Source organism: Phoca vitulina, unplaced genomic scaffold, assembly GCF_004348235.1.
Source record: "Phoca vitulina isolate PV1807 unplaced genomic scaffold, GSC_HSeal_1.0 scaffold43, whole genome shotgun sequence".
In the NCBI taxonomy this organism is placed as follows: Eukaryota; Metazoa; Chordata; class Mammalia; order Carnivora; family Phocidae; genus Phoca; species Phoca vitulina.
This window is the reverse complement of record NW_022589746.1, coordinates 3,813,380-3,840,664: the sequence shown is the minus strand read 5'-3', so window position 1 is coordinate 3,840,664 and position 27,285 is coordinate 3,813,380. Positions and strand designations below refer to the sequence as shown.

At 41.7% G+C, this 27,285-nt stretch overlaps 1 protein-coding gene across 3 annotated transcripts in view; it reads left to right on the top strand.

Moving 5' to 3' along the window:
* Positions 1-27,285, top strand: part of PCNX2 (pecanex 2) — a 304,545-nt gene that overhangs the window by 229,425 nt on the left and 47,835 nt on the right. For all 3 annotated transcript variants that reach the window (XM_032430306.1, XM_032430305.1, XM_032430304.1), the window contains 2 exons: positions 15,869-15,927; positions 19,856-20,071. In XM_032430306.1, the coding sequence (XP_032286197.1) occupies positions 15,869-15,927; positions 19,856-20,071 (275 nt within the window). The remainder of the gene's footprint in view (positions 1-15,868; positions 15,928-19,855; positions 20,072-27,285) is intronic.

Sequence of the window (27,285 nt, the reverse complement as noted above, 5' to 3'; positions counted from 1 at the left end):
TTCGCTCAGCATAATACCCTCCAGTTCCATCCACGTCGTTGCAAATGGCAAGATCTCATTCCTTTTGATGGCTGCATAATATTCCATTGTATATATATACCACATCTTCTTTATCCATTCATCTGTTGATGGACATCTTGGCTCTTTCCACAGTTTGGCTATTGTGGACATGGCTGCTATAAACATCGGGGTGCACGTACCCTTTCGGGTCCCTACTTTTATATCTTTGGGGTAAATACCCAGGAGTGCAATTGCTGGATCATATGGTAGCTCTATTTTCAACTTTTTGAGGAAACTCCATACTGTTTTCCAGAGTGGCTGCACCAGCTTGCATTCCCACCAACAGTGTAGGAGGGTTCCCCTTTCTCCGCATCCCCGCCATCATCTGTCATTTCCTGACTTGTTAATTTTAGCCATTCTGACTGGTGTGAGGTGGTATCTCATTGAGGTTTTGATTTGGATTTCCCTGATGCCGAGTGATGCAATTTTCTTTTTAAATGGCTGATCCAAAAAATTCCTCTTGGAAGCCATCACTTGCCCTTAATTTTCCAGGGTGTTCAGTAACTCCAAACATCTGTGAAAGGAATGAAAAAAAGCCCCTCACTTTTCCTAGGAGCTAACGGTAGGTCTTTGGGAATCTCCCTCCACAGAAGGGACAATGCAGGGTTGTCTGGGAGCACATAAAAGTTCGAGAATTTTAAGTAATTTAAAAATGCTTAAGAATCACTGATAAAAGAGACGTGTTTTGGGGTTAACATAGCTCAGCCACTGCAGGGCCACGTCTGGGAAAACAGTGGGTGCTGGGACTCATGGGTGCAGCCAGGGTAGGAATATGGACCAAGTCCCAAACTTTCCAAAAGGAACAGAAGTAAGGAGATACCAGCAAGGAACACTCTTAGTCATCGATGATAAAAGGAAGGTGTCAAGGCAGACTGAGAAGCCAAAAGGAGCTCAAGAGTTCAGTGTCCGTGAAGCTCAGCCAAAGGGCTAGGACTTGGGGCTGACTGAGAACCTACAGCCGGTGCAGGGCCTGCCTGGGATTTCACCTCCCTCTGCTGAAACTTAGCTCTGCGTACAATGTTTCTCTGGACTTTAGGCCTCAGGTAAGAAACAGACAAGCAAGTGACACTATGGCCAAAGGGCCAAGGCAATAGAAGACAGAATTCATACCAGAGTCCCAGAGATCTGTTGATTCTGCCTGGCCCAAGTGAGTTCTGGGGCCTCGGGGCAGGGAGTCGAGCAGGGAAGGCTGATCCTCTCTTTCCCCCTTGCCTCCGTGGTGGTGTGGGACGCAGGCCAAATGCTGCTCGCAGCCTTCTCATCCCCACAAAGCAAGACCGGTCTGAGGATTCAGCAAACACCGAGGAATGCAGGGCCACGGGACACGGAGAGTGATTCCTGATGACACACCCTCACCCCTGGGTCCTGCTAGGCCTGATGGAGCTTCAGGCTGTGTGAGCCGGCGAGTTCCTTATTTTGCTTAAGTCATTTCCAGTTGGGTTTTCCATCACTTGAAATCCAAAGGTTCCTAATAAAAGCAAATGATGGCTTGCTTTTCCTCTCTACCTTTTATTTTGGGGGAGTGACAGCATGAAGGTCCGACCTTTATTCCCATAATGCTGTGGTCCTAACTAGGCCCGAAGCCAGAGGTGCCCTGCGTCCCCTGTGGTACCTCCAGGACAGAGTTTGAGCCTTCTCTGGTTCCATGGCCGACATGCCCCGTGTCTGAGGCCAGTTCTTCCATGTACCTTCTCTGCCTCAGATTTTTCTCAACTGGAATCTCTGGTCTGTGTCTGAATGCTGTTATGTCTGAGAAACTTAATGATGAACTTGGCCCCATCCTGCTGCTTTGCTGACGGTTGAGAAAGCTCTCACACACATACCCAGGGGTAAGGTTTGACACTTCAGGTGTGGCGATGAGCTATTATGCAAATATATTCCAGAAGGATGACGCTTTTGAGGAACTCCAGTGCGGCGAATTTCTCAAATAGCACTGGTTTGAGCTTATTATTCATTATGCTGTGGTGCATAATTTTACTCAGGGTCCTGTTACATTTTGCTGAGCAGTTAAAGAATTTGAAAAGTGCAGAGTAGTGAAGTTGACCATGTGCCTGCCGGAAGGAGCCCAACATGCCCACCTGCTTCCCGGCTGTCTGGGGCTGCTGACTCTACACTTCAAGGTCACGCAAGAGCGAGGCTTTGTGACTGAGTCAGGTTGATGGATGGTTTCAGGGGGTGTAAGTCAATAACAGCAGGAGGGCGGAACCCTTTTCACTGCAGCAAGTGAGGGTGGGGGTGTGTGTGTCCTTCCCCAGCTTTTAGGGAAGTGTTGGAGATCAGGCTGATTTCTTCCAAACAAAGGAAGGCAGGAAATAGCTCTTAAATCCACATTAAATCTGCAAACTCTTTTATTGCATTGGATCACATATACAATAGTGCAGGAGATTTATTGTGTAGATCCAAGGCCTCTGTATAATGCAGGTTCACTCCCCAAGAACCCAAGAACCCTGAGCACTTTAGGTCTTTCCTGTGATCGGCCAATGCTCAGAATGGATATTGTTGGCGGTGGTCAGTGTGTTCTCATTCTCCCCGTGACTGATGGAGTCGGCTGTGGCCCTGCCACTTTGGGTCCTGGGGAATGTGTGCATTTGAGGCTCTAGGTGAAAACTCATTCCTTAGCATTCCAGTGATCAGGTGGGGCTCCTTTAATCTTGTTACCTGAGCATATTTCCATGACTGACTTTAATCCTACTTTACTGAGAGCCAAGAGACCTGGCCCAGGCTTCACATATGGTGGCTGCTTCTTGGTACACAGTGGTACCAACTGATTAATGAAATTAGTACATAATGTGAACATGGAAGCCATACTCTTTTTTTTCTTACCCTTTGGGAACAGGCTGCCATAATCACCACCATACATAGGGTTTATAATACTTCTCGTGTCTGGATTGCTGTGTTTGCTTCTCTCCATAAACAGTTAAGTAGATTGATTCTCCCCTTCAAGATTTTTTAGATGAAAAATGACCAGTGATGGAAAAATAATTACATACATAAGAATTAGAAAAAAATCTATTATCTGATAAAAAAGGTAATTTAATATATTATATTCCTTTTCCATTTGTGATGCCTTCCTATGTTACATTAAAGAAAGGATTTGTTTTTGAGGTTATAGAGTTGGAGCTTATTTTCCTAGTGTCAGTGAAGGCTTTGGAGAGAGGTATACTTTGAAGTGTGGGGAAGAAGAAGAAGAGGAAGTTCTTAGTCGGTTTTAAAGTAAATTGGGTAGGAAATGAAGTTTTTAAAAAGCAGTTTTTAAGAGCAGTCCAGAATGATAGAACACTAGCTTTCTATGTAAAGTTATCATGGATAAAGAACAGTCATCAGGGAGGAGGTTTTCTTAGCATTGTCAAAGAAGGTGTTTTTGGCACTATTTTGAAAAGATTTGTGCACCCTTATGTTTACGGTGTTATTTACAATAGCCAAGATATGGAAGCAACCCAAGTGTCCTTTGATAGATGAATGGATAAAGAAAATATATATAGATAGGTAGATAGATAGATAGATAGATATAAATATAGGTATATATTTATATATTCTATTTATATATATTTAGATATATATAAATGGGATATTACTTGGCCATAAAAAAGGATGAGATCTTGCCACTTGCAACAACATGGATGGACCTTGAGGGTATTATGCTCAGGGAAATAAGTCAGACAGAAAGAGAGAAATATCATACGATTTCACTTATATGTGGACTCTAAACAACAAAACAAATGAGCAAATAAGAAAACAAATAGTCTCATAAATACAGAAAACAAACTGGTGGTTTCCAAGGAAGAGGTGGAGGAATGGGTGAAATAGGTGAAGGGGATTGAGAGGTATGAACTTTAAGTGATAAAATAAATAAGTTGCAGGGATGTAAAGTACAGCATAGGGAATATAGTCAATAAGTCAATAATATTGTAATAATGCTATATAGTGACTACACTTAATCATGGTGAGCATTATGTAATGCATAGCATTGTCGAATCACTGTGTCGTCCACCTGAAACCAATATAATATTGTATGTCAACTATACTTCAGTAATAAATTTAAAAAAATAATTTGTTTAGGGAAAGGCTGGGGCAAATGCAGGACAACAGGGAGCGATGAATGAACTGGTTATCTGTTGCTTATTGTCCTTGAGCTCCTGCAGCCAGGATTTGACACAAACTATTTTGGTATTTGAAAAATCAATTTGAAAAACATTTTCAGGATAAACTTTACTATTCTTTTTCCCCCATTACAGAAAAATCTATACCCAAATGTACTGATGCAGGGATATCAAAAGCATTTTCTATTTACTCATTGTCTCTCATTGTTCCCTGGGGTGACTGGCCCGTTACAAGGTTAAAGGGAGTCTTTGTTTAGTTTTGCATAAGTTGGCGGTCATCAACGCAGCTCTGTATTTTAATTTCCTACCCAAAGTCCAGCGCGATGTTTAGTTGCCATCTTATGCACCGAGAAAACTGGGGATCAGAAGAATTAAGCTATTCTCTCCTTTACACCCCTCACACAGTTTAATAAGTCATTAACCAAGTTAGAAACAGAACTCAGGTTTTATTGACTTAAACTTGCAGTTTTAGTGGTGGGGTTTTAAGATGGAATGTGAGCAGACTACAGTGTCATGCTCTGGAAGCAAAGAAAATGGCAAAGGAAAAGCAAAGTCCATGACAGCAGGAAACACGCTGGTGGCCTTTTATTAAGTGCCACATCCCTCGGTGACAAAACAGCACCGTGTGTTAATGGCTTCATGTTCAGAGAGTGTGTCTTCTCAAGTTGCTACCTCTCCTGAGACAAGCAGCCATGCAAATGGGAGGACCTGAGTTAAATCACCAGGGCTGCGTGCACCAGTACACAAATGGGATTCGCTCGTTGCCAAGGATGACCGTGTCTTTTTTGCTGGGTTGGGGGCTCATCTTAATCCAAATTCTGTGCATTCCACTGGTCACTAATGAATAAAAAAACAAAACAAAACAAAACTACATGAGTCTTCATTCCCAGGAGAAATTTCACCCACAACTCTAACTGACATTAGGCCTTTTGGAAGGATATAGCACCCGGAAGTCAAAACCTTAAATCAAGCATGTTAAACTTGGGGAAAAACCAACACCTTTTTGGTAATTTAATCTTTATGAATCTGTTATAATCCTCTGCATCTCTATTTATTCAAGTCTCCCTTTGGCTGACTCTTTGCCCAACCACATGCAACGTGAATGTTTTTATTACTATTTTTATTAGTTGCATTTGCAGAAAGAGAAGAAACACTTTTCACCCCCTAAATATTTACAACCTTCCAGTGAATGAATAGTTGGACTTCATATCCTGTATTTGAAATGCTGGATAATCTTGGATTCTTCTGGCTGAAATGGGAGAAGCAATCTTAATTGGAAATGTAAGTGAGTTTGGATCAGAAATGAAAATTGCACATGAATGCATTATTATTATTGTAACTAAATTCAGGCCTGCTGTTAGCTATGGAGATTTTTTTAATTTAAACTTTTTTTTAGCTCTTTATAGATTCATGTACAGTTGAGAGAAATAATACAGAGGGATCCCCCATATATCCTTTACCCAGTTTACAGATGCTAACAGCTTGCAAAACTATCACAATCAGGATATTGATGTCGATAGTCAAGATACAGAGCTTTTCTACCGCCACAAAGATCTCTCCTGTTGTCCCTCCCATAAGCTCACACTTGTCCTTCTTGCTGCTACCCCCTTCTTAATTCCTGTCAACTACTAATCCATTCCCCAACTCTGTAATTTTGTTATTTCAAGAATGTTATATGACTGGAATCATACAGTATTTAACCTTGTGGGATTAGCTGTTTTCTTTTTTTTTTAAATTAATTTATTTGAGAGAGAAGTATGAGAGAAAGAGAGGGAGAGATAGAAAGAGAGAGAGAGTGGGGAGGGGCAGAGGGAGAGAAAGAAAGAATCTCAAGCAGACTTCTCTCTGAGCTTGGAGCCTGACGTGGGGCTTGATCTCAAGACCCTGAGATCCTGACCTGAGCCTAAATCAAGAGCCAGCTGCTTAACTGACTGAGCCACCCAGGTGCCCCGGATTAGCTGTTTCACTCACCATAATTCAGTGGACATTCATTCAGGTCATTGTATGTGTCAATAGTTTACCCCTTTCTAAAGCTGAGTGTATGGATATACCACAGTGTCTTTAACAACTCACCCATTGAAGGACATCTGTGGTGTTTTCAGTTTGGGGCTATTATGAATATAGCTTCTATGGACATTTCGAGTGAACATAAGTCTTCACTTCTCTGGGATAATTGCCTAGGAATGCAATTGTCATATGGTAGTGTTTTAAGAAACTGCCAAATTTTTTTCAGAGGAGCTGTATACCATTTTACATTCCCCCCCCCCCCCCCCCCCCCCCTATGAGAGATCCAGTTTCTCCAGATCTTTGGCAGATGTTTACTATTGTTTCTTTTAGCCATTCTGATAGGTGTATAGTAATCTCTCATAGTGGTTTTAATGTACATTTCCTTAATGACTTATGGTGTTGAACATCTTCTACTGAGCTTATTTACCATTGGTATAATCTCTTCAAGGAACTGTTTGTTCAAGTCTTATGCTTGTTTTCTAATTGGATTTTTTTTTTTTTTTTACTGTTGAGTTTTGAGAGTTTTTATGTATTCTAGATACTACTACTTTGTGGGATATGTGGCTTGAAAATATTTTCTCCCTGTACCATGGCTTTTTATCCTCTTAATAGAGTATTTTGCAGGGGAAAGTTTTTAAAAAGACGTTCTTGTCTAGTGCACATGGACCCTTCTCCAGGATAGACCATATGCTAGACCATAAAACAAACCTCAGTAAATGTAAAAGGATTGAAATTGTACAACATATGTTCTCCAACCACAATGGAATGAAATTATAAATCAACAGCAGGAGGAAACCTGGAAAATCCCCAAATATGTGTCAAAGGAAACAGTCTCAAACAACCAATGGGTCAAAGAGGAAGTGACAAGAGAAAATAAAATATTTTGTGATGGAGGAAAATGGAAACATAATATCAAAATTTATGGAATGTAGCAAAAGCAGAATTCAGAGGGAAATTCATACCTGTCAATACTTACATTAAAAAATAAGAAAAATCTCAAATCAATCACCAAATCTTCCACCTTAAGTGACTAGAAAAAGAAAAGCAAAGTAAATCCAAAGCAAGCAGACGGCAGGAAATGATAAAAATCAGAGTGGGAACAAATGAAATAGAGAATAGATAAACAATAGGGAGAATAGATGACATAAAAAGATGGTTCTTTGAAAATATCAACAAAATTGACAAATCTTTACCTAGAATGACCAAGAAAAAATGAGAGAAGACAAATTACTATAATCACAAATAAAAGTGAGGACATTACTACCAATCTTACATAAATAAAAGGATTATAAGAGCATTCTATAAATTACTGTATACGAACAGATTAGCCTAGATGAGCTGGAAGTGGAAAATGTGAGCACCAAAAACTAGAAACATCGTTGAAAGAAATTAAAGAAGACAAATAAATTGAAAGACATCTCATGTTCATCAGTTTAAAAACTTAAGAAGGTGGTATTCCTCAGATTGGTCTACAGATTCAATTAATTCCTGTCAAAATTACAACTGCCTTTTTTGTTTAAAAAGACAAGTGATCCTCAAATTCCTTTGAAATTTCAAGAGACCCTGAATAGCCAGAACAATTTTTAGAAACAAAAGTTGGAGGACTCACACTTCCCAATTTCAAAACTTACTGTAAATTTACAGTGTTACTACAAAACAATGTGTCACAGGTACAAGGGTGGACATATAGATTAATAGAGTAGAATCGAGAGTCCAGGAATAAATTTATACATCTGTGGTCAATTGACTTTCCACAAGAGTGCCAAGACCATTCAGTGGGGGAAAGGACAGTCTTTTCAACAAATGATGCTGGGACAACTGGATATCCACTTGCAAAAGAATGCAGTTGAACCCTTACATCACACCATATACAAAAATTAAATCAAAATGACTCAGACTTGAGTGTAAAAAGCTAAAACTGTAAAACTCTTGGATTTGCAATGAATTCTTAAACACCAAACTCACAAACAACGAAAGAAAAATTAGACCATTGAAATTAAAAGCTTTTTACGTTGAAGAACACTATCAAGCAAAGACAATTCCACTCTGAGATATATGCCCAAGAAAATTTCAAAGAAGGTTTTCAAACAAAAACTTGTGCATGGAGTTCATGTTCCTAGAATCATTGTTCAAACTAGCCAAAAATTGAAAACAACCCAAATGTCATTATCTGATGAATTGACAAAATGTCATATGTCATACAGTGGAATATAATTTAGCCATAAAAAGAATGGAATACTGATATATGCTACAACATAGATGAACTTTGAAAACATTATATAAAACTAAAGAAACCAGACACAAAATGTTGTATATATGAAATGTTTGGAATAGGCAAATCCATAGAAACAAAAAACAGGTTGGTGGTTGTCAAGGGCTGGGGAAAGGGATGAACAGCGAGTGACTGCTTAATGGGTATAAGGTTTTTTGGGGGGTGATAAAAATATTCCAGAATTAGATAGTGGTGACAGTCACACAACTTCATGAATGTATTAAAAGCGAATACGTTGTTGCTTTGAAATGTCCAAGTATTTTATGTTAAGCAAATTTTACCTCAATATTTTTTTAAAAAATAAGTAGGGCATATTTGTGTGGGTCTCTTTCTGGGTTCTCTGTTCTGTTTCATTGATCTATGTGTAATTCCCTCCGCCAATCCTATACAGTCTTCATCACTGAAGTTACATGATAAGCCTTGAAATTGAGTAAACTCACACTTTCTTTTTTTTTTTCAAAATTGTTTTAGCTTATATTTTTCTGCCCTTCCATATAAATTTTAGAATAATTTCTATTTATAAATGTATATCTTTGCATCTAAATTCTTGGAGAATTTTCTGTAGTTTTCCCCTCCCTGCCTCGCTTTTTTTCCTTCCTTCTTTCCTTCCTTCATCCCTTCCTTTCTTCCTTCCTACCTTCCTTCCTTCCTTCCTTCTTTCCTTCCTTTCTTCCTTCCTTCCTTTTCTTTCTTTCTTGTACTGTCCTTACTTTTGTTACCCTCATAAAATGAATTGGGAAGTATCCTCTCCTTTTCTATTTTTTGGAAAAGATTGTGTTTGATTGGTGTTCTTCCTTAAATATGTACCAAAAAATATTGTGGGAATTTTGACAGGAATCGTGCTAAACCTTTATATCAGTTTGGAAAGCATTGGCATCTTTACTATATTGAGTCTTCCAATCCATGAATATGGTACATCTCTCCATTTGGTTAGAGCTCCTTTTATTACTTTCATCAGCATTTTTATATTCTTCAGCATACAAGCCCTGATATATGTTTTGTTAGATTTAATAAAACCTACGTATTTCCTCTTTTTTTTGAGTGATTTAAATATATTTTTTAAAATTTTGGTATCCATTGTTAGTACATAGAAATACATTTCATTTTTGTACACTTATCTTGTACCCTGAAACCTAACTGAGCTCACTTACTAGTTCTATGTTTTTGTTTTGTTTTGTGTTGTTTTTGTGGATTCTTTGGAATTTCCATGTCAATAATCATGTCATCAGCAAATATGTAGTGTTTTGTTTTATTTCTTTCTTTCCAAACTGTGTGCCTTTTATTTGCTTTTCTTGTTTCAATGCACTGGCTAGGACTTCCAGCACTGTGTTGAATAAGCGTTATTAAAGTGGACATATTTGCATTGTTCCCAGTCATACAGGGAAAGCATTCAGTCTTTCACCATTAAATATGATGTTAGCTGTAGCTCTTTAGTAGATGATCTTTATCAAGTGAAGAAGTTCCTTTCTATTCCTATTTTTCTGAAAGGTTTTTTTTTTTTTTTTAATCATGAATGGGTCAACTATTTTTTCTGCACCAATTGACATGATCATGTGATTTTTTTTCTTCTTTAGCCTGTGAGTATGATGGATTACATTGACTGATTTTCGTATACTAAACCAGACTTACATTCCTGGAATTGGTCTGTAGATTTATTGTTTTTTTCATTCTTCTTTGTCATGCTTTGGTATCAGAGTAATACTAGTTTCATAAAATAAATTGAGAATTGTCTCTTCCTCTTGCAGTTTCTGGAGGCGAATGTGTATAACAGGTGTTTGTTCTCTTTTAAACATGTGTTAGAGTTCTCCAGTAAAACCATCAGTGCTTGAGTATTTGTTCTTGAGGAGTTTTTAGATTAACAATTAAATTTCCTTAATAGGTAGAGGGCTATTTAAATTTTCTATTTCCTAATGGGTGAGTTGCAGCAACTAATGTTTTTTGAGGAATTGGTCCATTTCATCTACATTATAAAATTTACACATACAAAGTTGTTTGTAATGTTTCCCGTTATCCCTTTGATATCTACAGGGTTGGCAATATATCGTATTGGTAGCTTGTGTTCTCTCTCTCTCAATCTTTTTTGGGGGGGTGTGGTCAGGCTTGCTAGAGATTTGTCAACTTAATTGACATTTTCAAAGAACCATCTTTGTTCTTTGTTTTTCTCAATATTTTTTGTTTTCAGTTTCACTGATTTTTGTTTCTTATTTTTTTCCTTATGGTTTCTTTGGGTTTATTTTGCTCTTCTTTTTCTAAATTCTTGAGGTGGAAAATTAGATTATTAATTTGAGATTTTCCTTCTTCTGTTATGTGATGTACTTAGTGAATTTTCACTACTGTTTTAGCTGTGTCCCACCAAGTTTGATATGTTCTGTTTTCATTTTCTTTCAGTTTAATTCATTTTCATTTCCATTGAAACTTTATCATTGACACATGGGTTATTTAGAATTGTGTTGTTTGGGGTGCCTGGATGATGCAGTCAGTTGGGCATCCGACTCTTGGTTTCAGCTCAGGTCATGATCTCAGGGTTGTGGGATTGAGCCTCACATCAGGCTCCATGTTCAGCATGGAGTCTGCTTGGATTCTCCTTCCCTCTCCCTCTGCTCTTCCACCCCACAGTTGTGCATGTCCTCTCTCTCTCTCTCTCAAATAAACAAATCAATCTTAAAAAAAAAAAAGAATTGTGTTGTTTAGTTTGCAACTGTTTAAATATTTTCTTGTTATCTTTCAGTTATTTATGTCTAGTTTGAGTCCATTATGGTTGGAAAATACACTTGGTATTATTTCAGTTCTTAAAAATTTGCTGAGATAGTTTTATGTTCCAGGTTATGTTCTATCTTCATATATGCTTGACTGTGATGTGTCTTGGTGTGAACTTCCTTGAGTTTATCTCCAATTTCTCCTCTTCTCATGGGACTCTGATGACTATAATGTTAAATCTTTTGTCATAATCCCACAGGTCTCTGAGACTGGTCATGCTTTTTCAGTCTGTTTTCTCTCAGTTGTTCAGATTATATATCTATTGTTCTATCTTCCAGGTCGCTGATTCTTTTCTCTGTCTCTGTCATTTTGCAACTGTCCTTCCATTGACTTTTTTATTTTGCACATATATTTTGTATTATTTTGTATTTATTTCTATTGTATAGTTTTTTTTTTTAAAGATTTTATTTATTTGAGAGAGAGAGCGAGAGAGAGAAACAGCATGAGAGGGGATAGGGTCAGAGGGAGAAGCAGGCTCCCCGCTGAGCCGGGAGCCCGATGTGGGACTCGATCCCAGGACTCCAGGATCATGACCTGAGCCAAAGGCAATCGCTTAACCAACTGAGCCACCCAGGCGCCCCTCTATTGTATAGTTTTACTTAGAAAATTTCTATTTGGTTCTTCTTGTATCTTCTATTTCCTTGCTGACTTTCTATTTTTTTTTTGGTTGAGATTCTATTTTTTCTTTTGTTTCAAAAGTATTCTTAATTGCTCATTGAAGAATTTTATGAACACCAATTCTAAATCTTTGTCAAATAATTCTCTCATTTCTCTTATCTCAGAATTGACATCTATTAATTGCCTTTTTTCACTCTGAGATCTTCCTGTTTCTCATTATGGCAAGTAATTTTCTATTGAAATCTGGACATTCTGGGTATGATGTTATGAGACTCTGGATATTACTTAAACCTTTTGTCTCAACTGGCTTTCTCTGACACCACTCTGTCAGGAAAAAGGGCGAACTGCTTTGTTACTTCCAGATGGAGTTAGAAGTCAAAACCCAGGCCCATCAAAGGTGGCTGCATTGATAAAGACCCCCCACTTTTTTTTTTAAAGATTTATTTATTTGAGAGAGAGAGAGAAAGGGAGAGCACATGCGTGCACGCGCACCAGTGGGAGGGGCAGGAGGAGAAAGAATCCCAAGCAGCCCCACAGGGCTCCATCTCACGACCCTGAGATCATGACCTGTGCCAAAACCAAGAGTTGGATGCTTAACTGACTGTGCCACCTAGGCACCCCAAAGACCCCCCACCTTTAGTTTGGGATCCCAAACAGCTACTCCCTAAGGTACTGGGAACCAGAACTAGACCAGTCCTCCCAGATGGTAACAAGGTTGGTGGTTACCTGAATGTCTGTCCTCAGGCAGAGCCCACTATGCCAGCTGTATAACCCTGTGTCCTCAGGAAATTTCTCTCCTGCCAAGTCATCTGAAGCACACGGTGACCCAGCAGCCAGAAGAGCAGCTCTGGCTTTGAGAGAACTAGTATAATTGTCAGTGGCAGCAAAAATTAAAGATGCGAAACGAGCCCGAAGGAACCTTGTGTATATATCCAATTTAAAAGGTGACAGTGTCCTTCTATTTCAGCTCTGGCTACCATCTTTTGTCTAGACTTTTCTAAGGCCATCCTATCCCATGAATAGAACTACAGTCCATCCATAACTCCATTCTGGGTTTGCTATATGAACAGACACTCCTCAAACTTCTCATTCCAGCCAGTCACACTTCCCCATCAAAGAAACAGGAATAATTCTCCCATAAATAGTCTGTGTGTGCTGACAAATGGGAATATGAAGCAGTATAATTAATTGCTGTATTTAAGTGCCTCCAGTGAAACCTTATAAGAGAGAAGGTGCTTGTGTTAGGGAGACACATCAGGAGGTGAGAAAGCAAAATTTGAAGGGAGGAAATGAGCTTGGTTATTTGCATTCCATATTAACATAAGGGAAGATGCTTTGGAGTAAGTCAGCCTATCTGGAAAGGCCTATGACTAGGCTGTTGGCCTATGGCCCTCAGGACGATGTTGCCTAGCAATGAACAGGCACTTGCCAGGCAGGTGCAAGGAAGAGTATGTGCAGAGAGATGCACACCTAACATGTACCAGCATTCTGTACCTGCCTTGAGACTGAGGCGTGAGATACAAGCCCCCGTTTTCTCTTTGAGCAGAATGGATGTTTATGCAATTGGACAGTTAAGGCAGAAATCCAATTACTGAGCTAATTAGCACCTTTGAATGGTAAGCACCAAATGTACAGGAGGAAAGCACTGGAGAAAAGCTCAAATTACCCAGTATGGCTGACAGTTCACCTTCTTAGAGAGTCTGGTGGAGAGCCAGAGGCCCTGGGGTACACAGGCAGCTTAGCTTAGTTATTGCCGATCGAATTTAGCACTCTGCGTCCTATAGCCTTATGAAAAGATAGCTTTCCAGTTAACGTAGTTTTAGAAGGTGTTTTCAATCCCCAAGGAGTTTGGTAAATGACTTTCCTTTGGCTCAGCCCCACTTTAAAAATTGTTTATTCTGCTGCTGGAAATTCCATTTGTCCTAGGTCTTCAGGTTAAATTAAAATTCCATTTAGGGACTTATGCTGACATGGGATTTCGGCCTTCATTAGAAAGAATTTTGTTGTTTGCTGTATTTTTCGCCACCCTGGGCTCTTTTACTTTCAAAGCTGACCCAAGGTATTTGGAAGAAAAACTGAAGCAGTAATAGAACAGAGTGATGGGGTTAACAGCCTTTTTGAGATGCAACCGAATATTTCTTCTCTCCAACCCATCTGCAGAACCTGTCCCACAAAGCTCAAACAGGATCTCACCTAGATGGTTCTCAAATATCTGAGACAGATGAGAAAAAGAAAATACTTTTTTTCTTAGCTCCATCTAAGTATTTTTTTAATCTTTCTGATTCCCAAGAGACAAGTTCACAACAAAATTCTGCATTCTGAGGTTTCTTTTTAAGTACCATTACTACTAACAAGTGCTTGTCATTTATTAAATCACACTCAGGATGTCAACGATCATGTTTAACTCTAAGTTAGTGGCGGCTAGTCTCCCTTCTTCTTAGCAGGTGTCATGAGAGAAAAATTAATGTTAGAAACAGCATTATTTTGGACTCTTCATTTATTCATGCCAGTTGTGAGCAAAGGTGTGTCTTCAGGCAACTTACGGTCTGGTGTAAGAGGGGGATATAATCAAATAATCACACAAAGAAATATATGACATGGTAGAGTCAGCCTACTGGGTTCAAATCCTGGCTCTACACTTATGTGTGGCCTTGGGCACTGCAGTTAATTTCACTGTGTCTCAAGTTCCTTCTTGGAGGGAATGGGTGTGATAATAATACCTATCTATGAATAATATCTATGTAATAATAATACCTACCTATGAAGCTGTAAGAATATAATGAGTTAACTCACGTGAAGTATTTATGAAGAGAAGTGTTATGGAAATATTAGCTGTCATCATTGTTAGTAATATTAACTATGACAGGTTCCCCACAGGAGAGGTATGACGTGTGAAGGAGCATATGACATGAGTCTCACCTAGAGCAGGTGTCAGGAAGTCTTCCCTGAGAGCGATACTGGTGCCAGACTTGAAGCACTAGAGGTGTCTGTCAGGAAGGCGGGGGGGGTAGTAAGGACTCCAAGTAGAGGACGCAAGAGTTGCAGAGGATGGCAGGGAAGGCAGGGTGACAGGAATAGGAGGTCAGGGCACACTGAAGATGTGGAAAAAGGCTAGCATGGTTGGACCAGAGAAAGCAAAGTCAGGAACCAGGCATGCTAAAAATCAGTTTCTTCAAACTTATATGTAAGCCTGTATTCAATGATATATTTCTAGTGAAAGCCCTTTCTTAATGTCTTCGGTTTAACCATATGAAATTGCCATCTTTGTACATCATGAACAGTTAAATATCCAAGGTCATGTGGTTGAAGTCAATCTCATATTTCATCCTTCAAAGGATGATGAGACCACCGCTGAAGATCTGAAATAAAAAGATGAAGCAGGTCAGGCACAGTGTCTCTGAGCAGAGCTGACTGTTGCACTTATAAAGGCTTTCTGGGACATGTGAAGTTCAAGGACGGCTGAGGTATTAGAGGCAGAAGTGGGTTGATACCATTGGCACAGACAGTTACCTGGGGACAGTCTCCTTTCTTACCTGGGTGACAGTCTGATCAGTCGCCCCTCACAAGTCTGGAGTGAGTCTGTCCCTCACTGGCTGGCTTGCAGAAGCAAGGGGCCACATGGGTCGGCTGGCTTACTGAGGCTCTGAACGGAGGTGAGTTGTCATAACTGGAGAGATTTAAAACTGATTCTGATGGCCATTTGTTGCCATGGCTACAGACAATCTCTCTTCTTTAAGTTTGTAAGAGCCGATTTCATTCTTGTGCTTCAACGGAAGAGAGGCCTATAAGAATGCTCCCAGTGCTCGAAAGCAAGTGTCTCCCAATCCTGAGTTGTCATCATCTCTCCCCTCCCCATGTTTCTTGTACTTTTCCCTCTCTTTGTTATTGTGAGACCCCTCTTCCTTCCTGCAGCATGTCACATAGGAGCAATCACCCTGATTGGTGAGTTCCATGTCCCCTGCATTCCCCACCACACAGCCAATTCTGTAAACCAACTCTCTGTCCTTTGTAATGATCTAGTTGTGAAATTTTACCCTTTTGTGGTCCCTTCTAGCACACGGCGCGTGGATAATTCCAACACGAGACTGGTGGTCCAAATTGAAAAGGATCCAGGTAAGGAGATACCTTCCTTCTCTCTTTTTAAACTCCTTATTTCCTTATATAGATGGATTCCTTCAATCCAAACAGGGGAAATGAGTACTCACTCTTTTTCGTCACTGTGGAGATGATGTATGTCTCGGTAATAAATACGCTGACTGGAAAAATAAAACTATACAAATAGACTGACCAAACATCCTGATTTGGTTTGGAAATGCTTTTTTCCATTACTTAGAATTGATGTGGTACCTGTTCAGTATAGAATGACTCTGTCAATGAAGACATTTTAGTTTGTGTGACAAAAGGCAAATACAGACTCCAAACCTTGCTTTTGTTCTTGAAGCAAAAAAATTCTTAGGAAAATCGTCAGTGTTGTGATGTCCTCAAAGGCAAATGATTCCCAGATCTAAGATCCAGAAGTCTTAAGAAACTTCGTTCAACATTAAGCTATGGAAGGAGTTACCTTCTAGGAAATTATTTTACTTTTTGCTTTCTGTATTCTGTTTCATTTTTAACCATTCTACCTCTTTTTTCATCATATCAGAAGGCAAATTTTAACTCTTCTCTATTTTTATCCACTTCACTCTCTCCCCTGTGCCAAAAGTTTTGTCTAGGAAGAGTGGTATCATGTCATTATCTATATCTGAATTGCATATACATGATTAATTTGAACTCGTAATTTGATGTGGGAAAATACCTGGAGAGAGAGGTTTATTTTTTGTTGACCTAAAGTTCAACTCGTCAGTACAACTTGGCGGGGGTGATGCGCAACTATGGGACTCTGTGACATTGCAGGGCCATTGACATTAGGCATATGGACAGTTTCACAAGTGCATCTTCCCTCCAGTTATTCATAATTGTTGTCTCATTTTAATCCAATTACATGGATCTGTGGTCAAGGTGTTCTTTCTACAAAGACTCCACTTCAGTGGCTCAAACCGTTTTTGTTTTATTTAAATATCAAACAGTTTGAACAATTAAGCAAAAATTAATTCTCTCATTCAGGCCTTCCCTTTAAAAGTGGCGGAGACTCAAAGTAATCTCTAATTAAGGTCTCGGGATGCATGCTGATTCATCATTGAAAATGAATTGAATGGCAGGTCAGGCAGGCTTCATCTGCACTGAAGACTCAGCATACTGATACTTCATTAGACTACATGACATGACTCAGCCCACAGAACAGTTTATTTCTCTCTGTTAATCATAATTAGGTTTATAAGTGCCCTAATTTCAATTTGGTCTTCAACTGTCATGAATGCCCAGCAAGGATATTTATAATTTGATGTGTTATCTTAGAGATTTCTTACAGGTGGATCTGTGCTCTTCCTTATGTAGGAAGGGGCCAGCCTTCACCTTCCTGCACCCCCAATCATGCTCCCTTTCCCCAGGGTCCAGAGCAGAGGGAGCTCTGTTCAGATCTGCAATCCTCATCTGGACCTTCCCTGATGCTGCCTCCACTCCAACAGACAATCTAGAAGGGAGCCTTGAGTTTAGCTTTAGGCATTTCCTCTTTGGGGCGACTCTGCTTCTCTGACTTTCCAGAGCCAGAAGTTTACTCCCAAACATGAGAGGCTCCTAAAATAAGAGTACTGAATGTAAACATTTCTCCCAGACCCTCCTGGCACTTCCTCTACCTACAAGACCACGGAGCAGGAGGACGTCCAAATTTATCCAGTCTTCTCTTTAAAATCTTTCTGTCCTTCATCATGAGAGATCTGATAGAGGGAGTGGAAGGGAGATTAAAGGAAATACACCATAAGCCTCCAATCCCACCCACCCCCCGCAACCTTCCATCTCCTCTTCTGTACCCTTCCTTCACTCCTCTCTTGGTGTCATTATCCACCTAATTCAAATGGCTACAATTAAACAAGCAAACACGTAACTGCTGGTAATGCTGAGTCTTGACAAAGATGAAGAACAGCTAGAACTCTCAATCACTGCAGCTGGAGGGGCTACAAACATGATACAGCCACTTTGGAGAACAGCATCCCCACTCCTAGGTATTTACTCAAGAGAAAACAAAACTACATTCACATAAACTTCAGCTCATGAATATTTTTGGTGGATTTCCTCCTAATCACTACAACTGGAAACAACCCAAATGTCCTCCAATGGATGAATGGATAAACAGGCTCTAGGACATGCATACCACAGAATACTACTCAACACTAAAATGGAACAGACTGCTGGGTATAGTAATATGGGTGAATCTCAAATGCATCTTTCTAATTGGCAGTTACATGACTATGCATTTATTAAGATTCATAAGATTACACACTAAAAAAGATAAATTTTACTCTACATAAATTATCCCTCCATAACTCTGAATTATGTATGTAATTTAAAAACAGTAAATGACATCTGTATGATGTATCTATGTGTATATAATATGCAAAAACATGTATTTGTATATAATATATAATACTAGCAGTAATCATTTATATTGTAGCATATATATATGAATTGATGCTGTTTATTGTCTCTATTCCTCAATGACTTTGATTTCAAAAAGCTCCAGGAGTTACTTGACAGGTGTGTTCTTAAAAACAAAATTCTCTTAAAGAGGCTATAGGACCTATGGTGTTATCTATGATTCAACAGATATTTAGTTAGTCCCTTTTGCACATTAGGACTTCTGCCAGTGTTGGGACACAGAAATAAGCAAATTCAGACATAGATCTGTCTTCCTTCATGTCATGTCTTCTTCTCTTTACTTTCTCCACTGCATTGGAAAAAATCAAATGTGAATCAAATAACTATATATACACAAAAACCGAAAGTCAGATTCCAACTGTGACAAGTGCTTCAGAGCTGAGGATCATGGTGCTGAGAGCCAGTAATAGGGGATTTGGCCCAGCAAAGTGGTCGGTGGAGGCTTCCCTGAAGTAGCCATTAAGATGAGGTCTGAAGAATAGTAAGTGTTCAAAAGCCATAGAGGAATGGAAGAGCAACCCAGGCAGAAAGATTTGTGTCTACAAAGGCCCAGGGTGGGAAGGGCACGTGAGTCCCTCCACTGGAAGAAGTTCTATGCTGGGCATAAGGGAGAAGGGAGGAGGATGTTTGTGTGAAGTGAGGATGGAGATTGAAATAGGGAGCAGATCCCACGTGCCCCTTGTGTGTCCATATATCCTAGGTTTGCTCCTAACTTACGCCTATGACTGTCCCAGCTTTTACCTGGGAATGCTAAATTATATGGGATCCTATTATAGGTGATGCAAAGAAGACTTGTTTCTATCTTAAGAGCACTGAAAAACCACTAAGGGCTAGAAGGTGATGGGGTTGAGGGGTCCTAGATAGCACATTCAACTTCTCAATTTGAAAAGCTCATTCTGGCTGAATTGTAGGGAATAGGTGAGGCGGTAGGTCCTAATGAAGATGCACTGGGGAGTCATAAGACTAGTGTGGCTGCCCACGTGAGAAATAATGCAGCTTGGAATAAGGTAGGGGTAATGCAAATGGGGAAGGGTAGAAAGATGCAAAAAATATTGAAGAAAGTAAAATTGAGAGGCTGGCGTGTGAAGGAGTGGGAACAGAGATCCCTGGGTTATGGCTGTCTGGGTGGTGGTACCAATTGCTGAATTAGGCAACAGAAGGGGGCCCGACCTGGGCATGCTGAGATGTGGAGCATTTGAGACATACAAGAACAGATGTTAAGTGAACAAGTAGGTCCACAGGTCTAGAGCTTAAGACAAGAGACCTTACCTGGAGGTATGAATTTGTAAGTCATCTGCATTAAGACAATAATTTAATCTATCTGTATAGAGGAGACTGCCCAGAAAGATGATAAAGGAAAAAAAATAAGAGGGTCTCACAAAGTCAACAAAAATGGGCAAAGCATCTAAAAAGCCTGATTTACCCTTGACCAAATGACAACTCATAGTTTCCTAGGTCTGCGTGTATAGGAGTAAGTACCCACTGATCTTATTTCTTGTTCTGTCTTTAGGGAATGATGACAACAATCTTAATTCCATCTTTTATGAGCACCTGACAAGGGCCCTGCAGGAGTCCCTGTGTGGAGACTTAGTTCTTGGTCGATGGGGTAACTACAGCTCTGGCGATTGCTTTATTTTGGCCTCCGACTACCTCAACGCTTTTGTTCACCTGATTGAAATTGGAAATGGTCTTGTCACCTTTCAGCTTCGAGGACTGGAATTTCGAGGTAAGAATCTCTTCATTGTGGAAGGTGTTGGAAGCCGGTTGCCTCAATTAATTATCGTGCAAAGCTTTCATGAGAAGATGCCATGAAAGAGCAAGAATTTAATGCTTGTCCTATAGATGGAGGATGAGGGAGCTGGTTACACCTGCCTTTATTTGTGTATTCTGATATAGACACATCCCAGTCATCTGAGGGAGTAACGAGGTGAAACGTGTCGTCTGATGTAAACCTTTGGCGTGGCGAGTCAAAACTTCGGTTTTAATCTTTCTGGGAAAAGCTCAGAAGTGACAGGAGGTTGTGGAGCATGCGTGGGCTCTATGTGGGGTCAGCCAGGCCTGAAACAGAACCTACTTCTGTGGGTTTCAGGTGTTGTGGTCTGTAGTGGGCCATCGTTCCGTGTCTAGCTTTTTCTCTTCAACTATACGATGAGAAAAGAAGAAGAATGGCGGCCTCATAAAGTTGTGTGACTTAAATGAGGTCATGTATATGCGGGCACGAAGTGGATACTTATTGCTTTGCGGTTATTGAGTTGACCTGAATCTTGAAAGCATGACCCTAGTTTTCCCATTAATACGCTGTTGGAGCTGAGTGGTGGAGCGCGCAGGGATTAGCATAATAGATGTGCTCATGGGCCTTTCTCCTGTGTTCTTTGGTTATTCCCTCATTCAGTACATGTTTTTCTAACACCTCCTCTGTGTCTGGCCGAGTTCTAATGCTGGAGGTGCTGTGGGCATGTGACCTGAAAGACTCTTACCCTTGTGGTGTTGACCTTCAGTGGGAGATGTGGAAAACAAACAAGTCAACAAATGAGCAAACTAATAACAATGGTGGAAAGTGCTATGAAGGAAGCAAATCCAGTCTGTGACCATGATCACTGCAGAGGGCGGGGCTGAGATGCTGCTACATTAGATGGGGCGGCCAGGGAAGGTGAACAGGAAGAAGGATGTTGTGGGCTAGGAGCTTCTGAGTGCTACGTGGATGAGCGGGGAACCCTGATGTGACCAGAGCTATCTAGCAGGCCGGCAGCAGCGTGGCACAGGATGGGGTGGGAGCCCAGGCATGTGGGGCCTCCCGGCCAGGGCGAGAGGCTGCATTTATTCTGTGCATAATGGGGAGCCATTAGGAGTGTCTCGTAGTCACCCAAACAGGAGAGGAGGGGGAGACAGAGAAGTACAGGGAGATTTAGAGGTGGGAAGGGCTGGGCTCAGCGTTGGGGAGTGCGGGAAAGAGGAGGCTCAGCATGCTCCCCAGTTTCCAGGTTGAGCACCTGGGTGGACAGAGGTGCCTTTCCTGAGACTGGGAAGCCTGGAGGAAGAAAGGCACTTTTGGGTTTGAGAGTGTCATCAAGGGCTCCATGTTGGATATTTACTTTTTAAATGCCCTTGATTCATCTAAGTGGATCTGTCATGTAATTGGACTTAAGAGCCTTATAGTCATTCAGAAGATATTTATCAAGCACTGGGCTAGGTGCTGTGAATACAAAAGTGCAGGGCCCCACCTTAAGGAGCTTGGAGCCTTGCCGACAAGAGACACATACTGAGCAATAAGCATCATGGCAGTGCCAAGCATGGGGCCCCACAGGGACCAGAGAAGAGGCACTGGGATCAGACTGGACTGTGGGTCAGCTTGGCAGGGGAGAGGCTGCAGTTGGAGGGGAGAGGAGAGCACATGATGATAAAGAGGTGCAAAGTAGCCAGATGTGGTTTCCAGGTGGTTTGGGAGAAAGGGGTCCCAGACAATGCTGGAAAGATGATTAGGAGCCGGGTCATCACCATCCAGGACCTCACAGTGACAAAAACACACCTTTTAGCCAAGAACAAATTGCCATTATTTTATATTTTTAACACAATTACCTAACTCTTTAACCAAGCCTTTTGGTGCTAAGCATTAGTTTTGTGAATATCTGTTACTTGTATTAGCATTCCTAAATAAGTTTGTACAAAAGAGATTTTTTTTTTTTTTAGATTGGTGGGTTCTGTGGTTTAAGCATGTATTCTGTGCATCCTTACAAATTTTAGGAATTGAATTCAGGGAACTTATTTTGGAAAAGGTTATTGGGCCAAGGGAGTAGTGATCCAATTCTGCAGAATAAACGGAGAAGCTGTGTTTTCCCTGAAATTTTGCACAAATGCTAGAAAATGCTGCAGGAGGTAGTACAATAACGCAACAGACTTGTCTATTTTGAGAGCTTTTAGGTTTTCCTGGAATTCAAAGGAAGAACTTTTAAAGTGAGCCTGGTTGAACCTGAGTTAGAGCTTCTATCACAAGTGCTATATGACTTACAGCTCCTTTGGCAAACTGATGCTTGAGTTTAAAGGCTTCCAAGTTAACTGGACGTTAGAAGTGTGCAGTACTTTGCCTGTGAGCCCCGCATATCACAAACAGGCGTTCTTCTTGACCCACCACCCTGAGTGTTTGGGCTTCGCCCCATACCATTTTGGAGGGCGTAACCAGCCGTCACAAAACGTAATGGTTTAAGACAACAAGGATGTCTTCTTTTACACTGTTGTGTGGGTGGCTGGTGGTTCTTCTGCTGTGCTCACCCTGGGTTCCTCAGGTAGCTGCCTTCAGCTGGAAGATGAACCAGGCTGGAAGGTCCGAGGTGCTTCAGCTGGAGCTGGCTACTCTGGCCCCGTGGCTGTCCTCCGGGTGCTGCTCAGTGTCTAGGGGGCTGGACTAGGTGTGGTCTGGGTGGTCTCGATGTTCCAAAGGGGGAACATGGCCACTGAAAGGCCCTTATGGCCCAGTCTCTGGGGCAGGCACCATGTCACTCCCACCATGCCCTATTGGCAAAAGCCATCCCCAAGGACAGCTCCAATTCGTGTGGTAGAAAATGACCCTGTCACACAGCAGGAGTCACTGGGGGCCAGTCTTGGAACAACACACCAGACTCCCGAAGCTGCCTCAGGAGAACCCGGAAGGAGGCTCAGAGCTGACATGCGTGTGCTCGGGCCTGAGACAGAGGCAGTTGTGTTCGGGGAGACTGCCCAGGAGGGTCTCCCCTAGGTGATTTTTCTCCCTCCTGCCAACCACAGGAGAAATGTAACCTGCCTATAAGAATGGCCTAAGCCTAGTAATGATGTCTTGGGAACAAAACGCCAGTTAACCTGCCCCGATAGTGCTCACTCCTGTGCCATATATTTTCTTTGACCTAGTTCTGCTGTAGATTGGAACACGGCGCTATTAAGAGAGCAGGACAAAAATCTAAGTTACATTTTAGTTGCAGGAGGGATCCAGTTGACCTAAAATGACTCTTCCTTTTTATATCTTTTTGCAATATATATTACAGTATTCCCAGGGAAGATCTTGTTTTCTTTCTCCTCCTTGAGTATTTTTCTAAGATACCCCTTCAGTGGTTCACTTTTTTCTTCAATTCCCTATTTTCCCAAATAGCAGGCTTTATTTTGGTCAATTTTGACCTACTTCAGTATGACCTAGGGCAGTCAAAACCCAGCTGTGCTGGTTCTCCTCTCTGAAGCACACTGAGCTGTCAGTGGAAATGTGAGCTGCTCACGGCACAGACTGAGTCTAGGAAATGAATAACACACCCTGGAGGAAGAGGAAGACAACCTCCCATGGCCAGGGAGCAAGAAGTCCACCTGTCCATTTCTCACTGCAAGGGATGCAGTTGTATCAATAGGAGTTTTTAATTGCAAGCAACAGAAATCAACTCTAGGGAACTTAACCAGGAGAAGGGTTTATTGGAAGATACTCCACGGGACACAGACTTTCTGAGAAGGCTGGAAAAGCAGGCTTGGTGGCTGTAAGTCAAGAGCCATGTCTAAAATCACACCACAGCACTGATCTCATGAAGCAGTCACATCCTGGGGACCTGGGCACTACCCTCACTTTATTGACACTATGATCCTGGATCCTGGATGCTGCCCCTGCCACTGCTACCCCCTGAATCTGGATGAAGAGCCCCTGCCACCACCTCCCTTACAGAATACATCCCATGCATCTGCTTCTTTGTGTCACCAGTGCATTAGTCAAAGTCTGGGGTGCAGCTCATGGATGAAGCAGAGACCACATGCATATGCTGTAGATGCAAGGGCGGCTTGGAAAGAGGGTGTCTAAGTTCTTAGTTCCCAGAGCAGAAGATTACCACTGCCTCTTGCCAGGACTCATCATATGAGTACGTTGGTTGAAGTCATGCTAGCTGCTGTCATAGTTAAGTCCCAGATCTCTGTGACTGACACAACAGATGTTTCTTTTTGAACTTACATAGAATCCGATCATTGAGAGGAGGTGGTGGGGGTAGGGGATGGTTCCCTTCCACACCATCGAGGATCCTGGCTAATAGAAGCTCTGCCTAGTCCCTAGCACATTGCTTTTGAGGTCACTCTGAGCTTCAACATGAAGCTGGCAGGGAGTGGAGGATTGCCTGAAAGATTGTTTTGGGACAGGCCTAAACCTGGAATACATCATCTGTTCTTATATTCTATTGTTTAGAAGTGACATAGCTGTAAGAGAAGCTAGGAGATGTTATCTAGCTGAGTACCCAGGAGAAAAAGTAAAAGTAAAAAGTTGGTGAGCAGTTAGCTAGTCTGGCATACTGGGTAATTTTCCAAACATACAATAGAGATTTAGATCCTGGATAGCCCAAAAAAATAATTAAGGTTCATGACATATCCTTTTTCTGTTGGCTGGTACTGTAGGGAATGATTGAAACCAGTTCAAACTAAGAATACATATAAGGAAGCCACATTTTTCTGTCCTGCTCCTTTTGGCTCATGTATCCTAGAATAGAAATAAATTCTTTACTTTTTAATGTAAAGAAACGGGATTGTGGTGCCCTTGCTGCTCTTGGGTTTATGAGTATTACTTGCATCTACCTAACCAAGGAGGCTTTCAGGAAACCATTCAAGACTTGACAGATTAATCATTGGTTTTAAATCTAAGTCAAGGTAATAGATAATGCACTTTAGAAGGCCAGCAGTGTGAGGGGCACCAAGTTCAAGGTTTTTCAAAAGAAATGGAATCTATTGGATTTTAAGTCCCATTTAACCATCACTGTAGGTGGATACAGAAAAATGGAAAAGCAAGAGTTGATTATCAGTTCAATCCATTTCTGTTCTCCTTTAGTCTTCCAGGTGACCCAGGCTGATGGGTTCGCCCATTTCTGTTAGAAGGGGAGACAAATGAATGAGGAGTCACAGTGCTGTAAGCAAGAGAAACAAGGCTACTTGAAAATACTGTCTGAAGAGGGGAAGAACCAAGAGTAGGAGCTAAAAGTAAGAGTCAATGGAAGGAGTCTCTTATGACATGAATGTGAACTCCGAGCTAGGGACAGAGCGCTGGCCTGTGAAGATGACACCTACCCTCAGAATGGCCACAATCCCATTGCTTCCTCCCGCTTCAAAAATGGGAAAGTGAGGAGCCAGGAGATGAATACATTCTGCAGGCTCACAGCTAGTTAGTGCTGGAACTAGGCAAACGCACATGACTGTCTAGCTCTTAACCAGAACATCTCTTTCTACCTGAAAATTTTACCTTCTTCTTTTGGATATTTGTTTGGATTTGTACTGTAATGCTTATTTAGTTTACAGAACACCAAGTAACTGGGGTAAAATGCCTTTGGTCACTGGCACATCCTTTCAAAAGTTCCACATTATTTTTCTAGTTGCCAAAAAAAAAAAAGCAACCAAAAGATATTTAAGATAACAAGATACTTAACAGAGCATCACAGGTTACTTGGCCTCTCAGATTCCATAATTGGAACTTTGGTGTGATTTCTACGTTCTTAGTGTCTTTCCAGCTCTGACGGTCCATCAAGTCAGGAGGTATAAAATACTTCCACCATATGATGCACTTGGGGGAAGTTGAACCTGTCCTCTCTGCTGGAGTCCAAGTATAGTTCTCCCCCAGGGAGTAGGTCCTATTGGTGGCTATCCCAGTCTTGAGATCACGGCTGCAGACTTCCTGCTAATACAGGGCCACACAGAGAAGGTCGGCACCCCTGAGCATTAGTGCACCAGCTGGTGATAGGACTGGGCAGTGAAGCAGAGTAGAGGGATTTCAGGCAAAGGGAAAAGGAGGGCTTGCTATGATGGCAAGTGATAGAATCCCAAGGGCTGGGAGGATGGAATCCATAGTAGCTCGTCGAGAGGAGGGAAACATATGGCCCAGAGGCAGGTAAAAGATGGGCGTGAGATGGAAGAATGGATGGAGTAGGGGGAGTACAGTTGGCCAGTATGAAGAGCCCCCGTGGGGTCAGGGATTGTGATGTTAAAGGAAGATGTGTTACGGTTGCTTGTGTTTTCCCCTAAGCCACCTGCAGCTTCATGGGCAGAGCTGGGCTTAATCAGGATTGAGACCAAGTCGACTGAGTGCCATAACGTAAACCAAGCACAAGGGAACTGACAGCGTGTGTAAGGGTCTGATGATGATGGCAATGGCTGGCCACAGAATGCCAGCTGAGAGAGAGGAGGAGTGAGGGTATGAGAGAGGTGGGAACTAGGACCTGGTGAAGGGCTTTCTGGATCCAGGAAAGGTGTCAGGGTTGTTGAAGTTGCAGCGTCAGAGGAAACGAGCTGGAAAGGCAGGAGGTGGTTGCGGGAGAGCAAGAGGTTTGAAACTAACACTCACAGGGGGAGACAGTCTTTGGTAATCACAGCCTAGGGTCATGGCCATGGAAATGAGTGGCTGAGGTTGAGTGGAAGATGGGATCATTAGAGGAGTGGGAGTCAGGGGCCAGAATGCTGGAAGGAGCATCTCTGTGGATCCTGAAATCTCAAGAGGGATGGCCAGAGGTATGCTGAGGAGTGCGAGTGACCCCGGACCAGAATCTCCATGGACTTGGAGTGACCTAGAGGGCCCTGGAAGGAGGCAATGAGGGAGAATGGTGCGGGGTAGACAGAGAGAATGGTCTGACAGCATCCCTGAGAAGCAAGGGATGAGCCCCACTTGGGAGAGCTGCAGAGGGGACAGGGAGAGCCAGCTTTCCAATAGGCACCAAAGAGAAGAGGAGAACATACAGAAAAGTTGAGGAATAGATCATGAGTTCCCGAGGGCACAGTGAAAGGATCTCCAGAGTTTGTGGCCTGGGTGGAAGTCGGGTGGTAGTTAAGATCAGGTCAGAAAACGTGATTTGTCCAATGCTATGGCAATTAGGCTATAGGGGGTCCTGGGCTCCCCATGGCAGATGACATGAACTGCCATAAAGCAACGTTCTCTCAAGGGTGATGAAGCGGATCCTATCATCTAAGGCCAGGTCA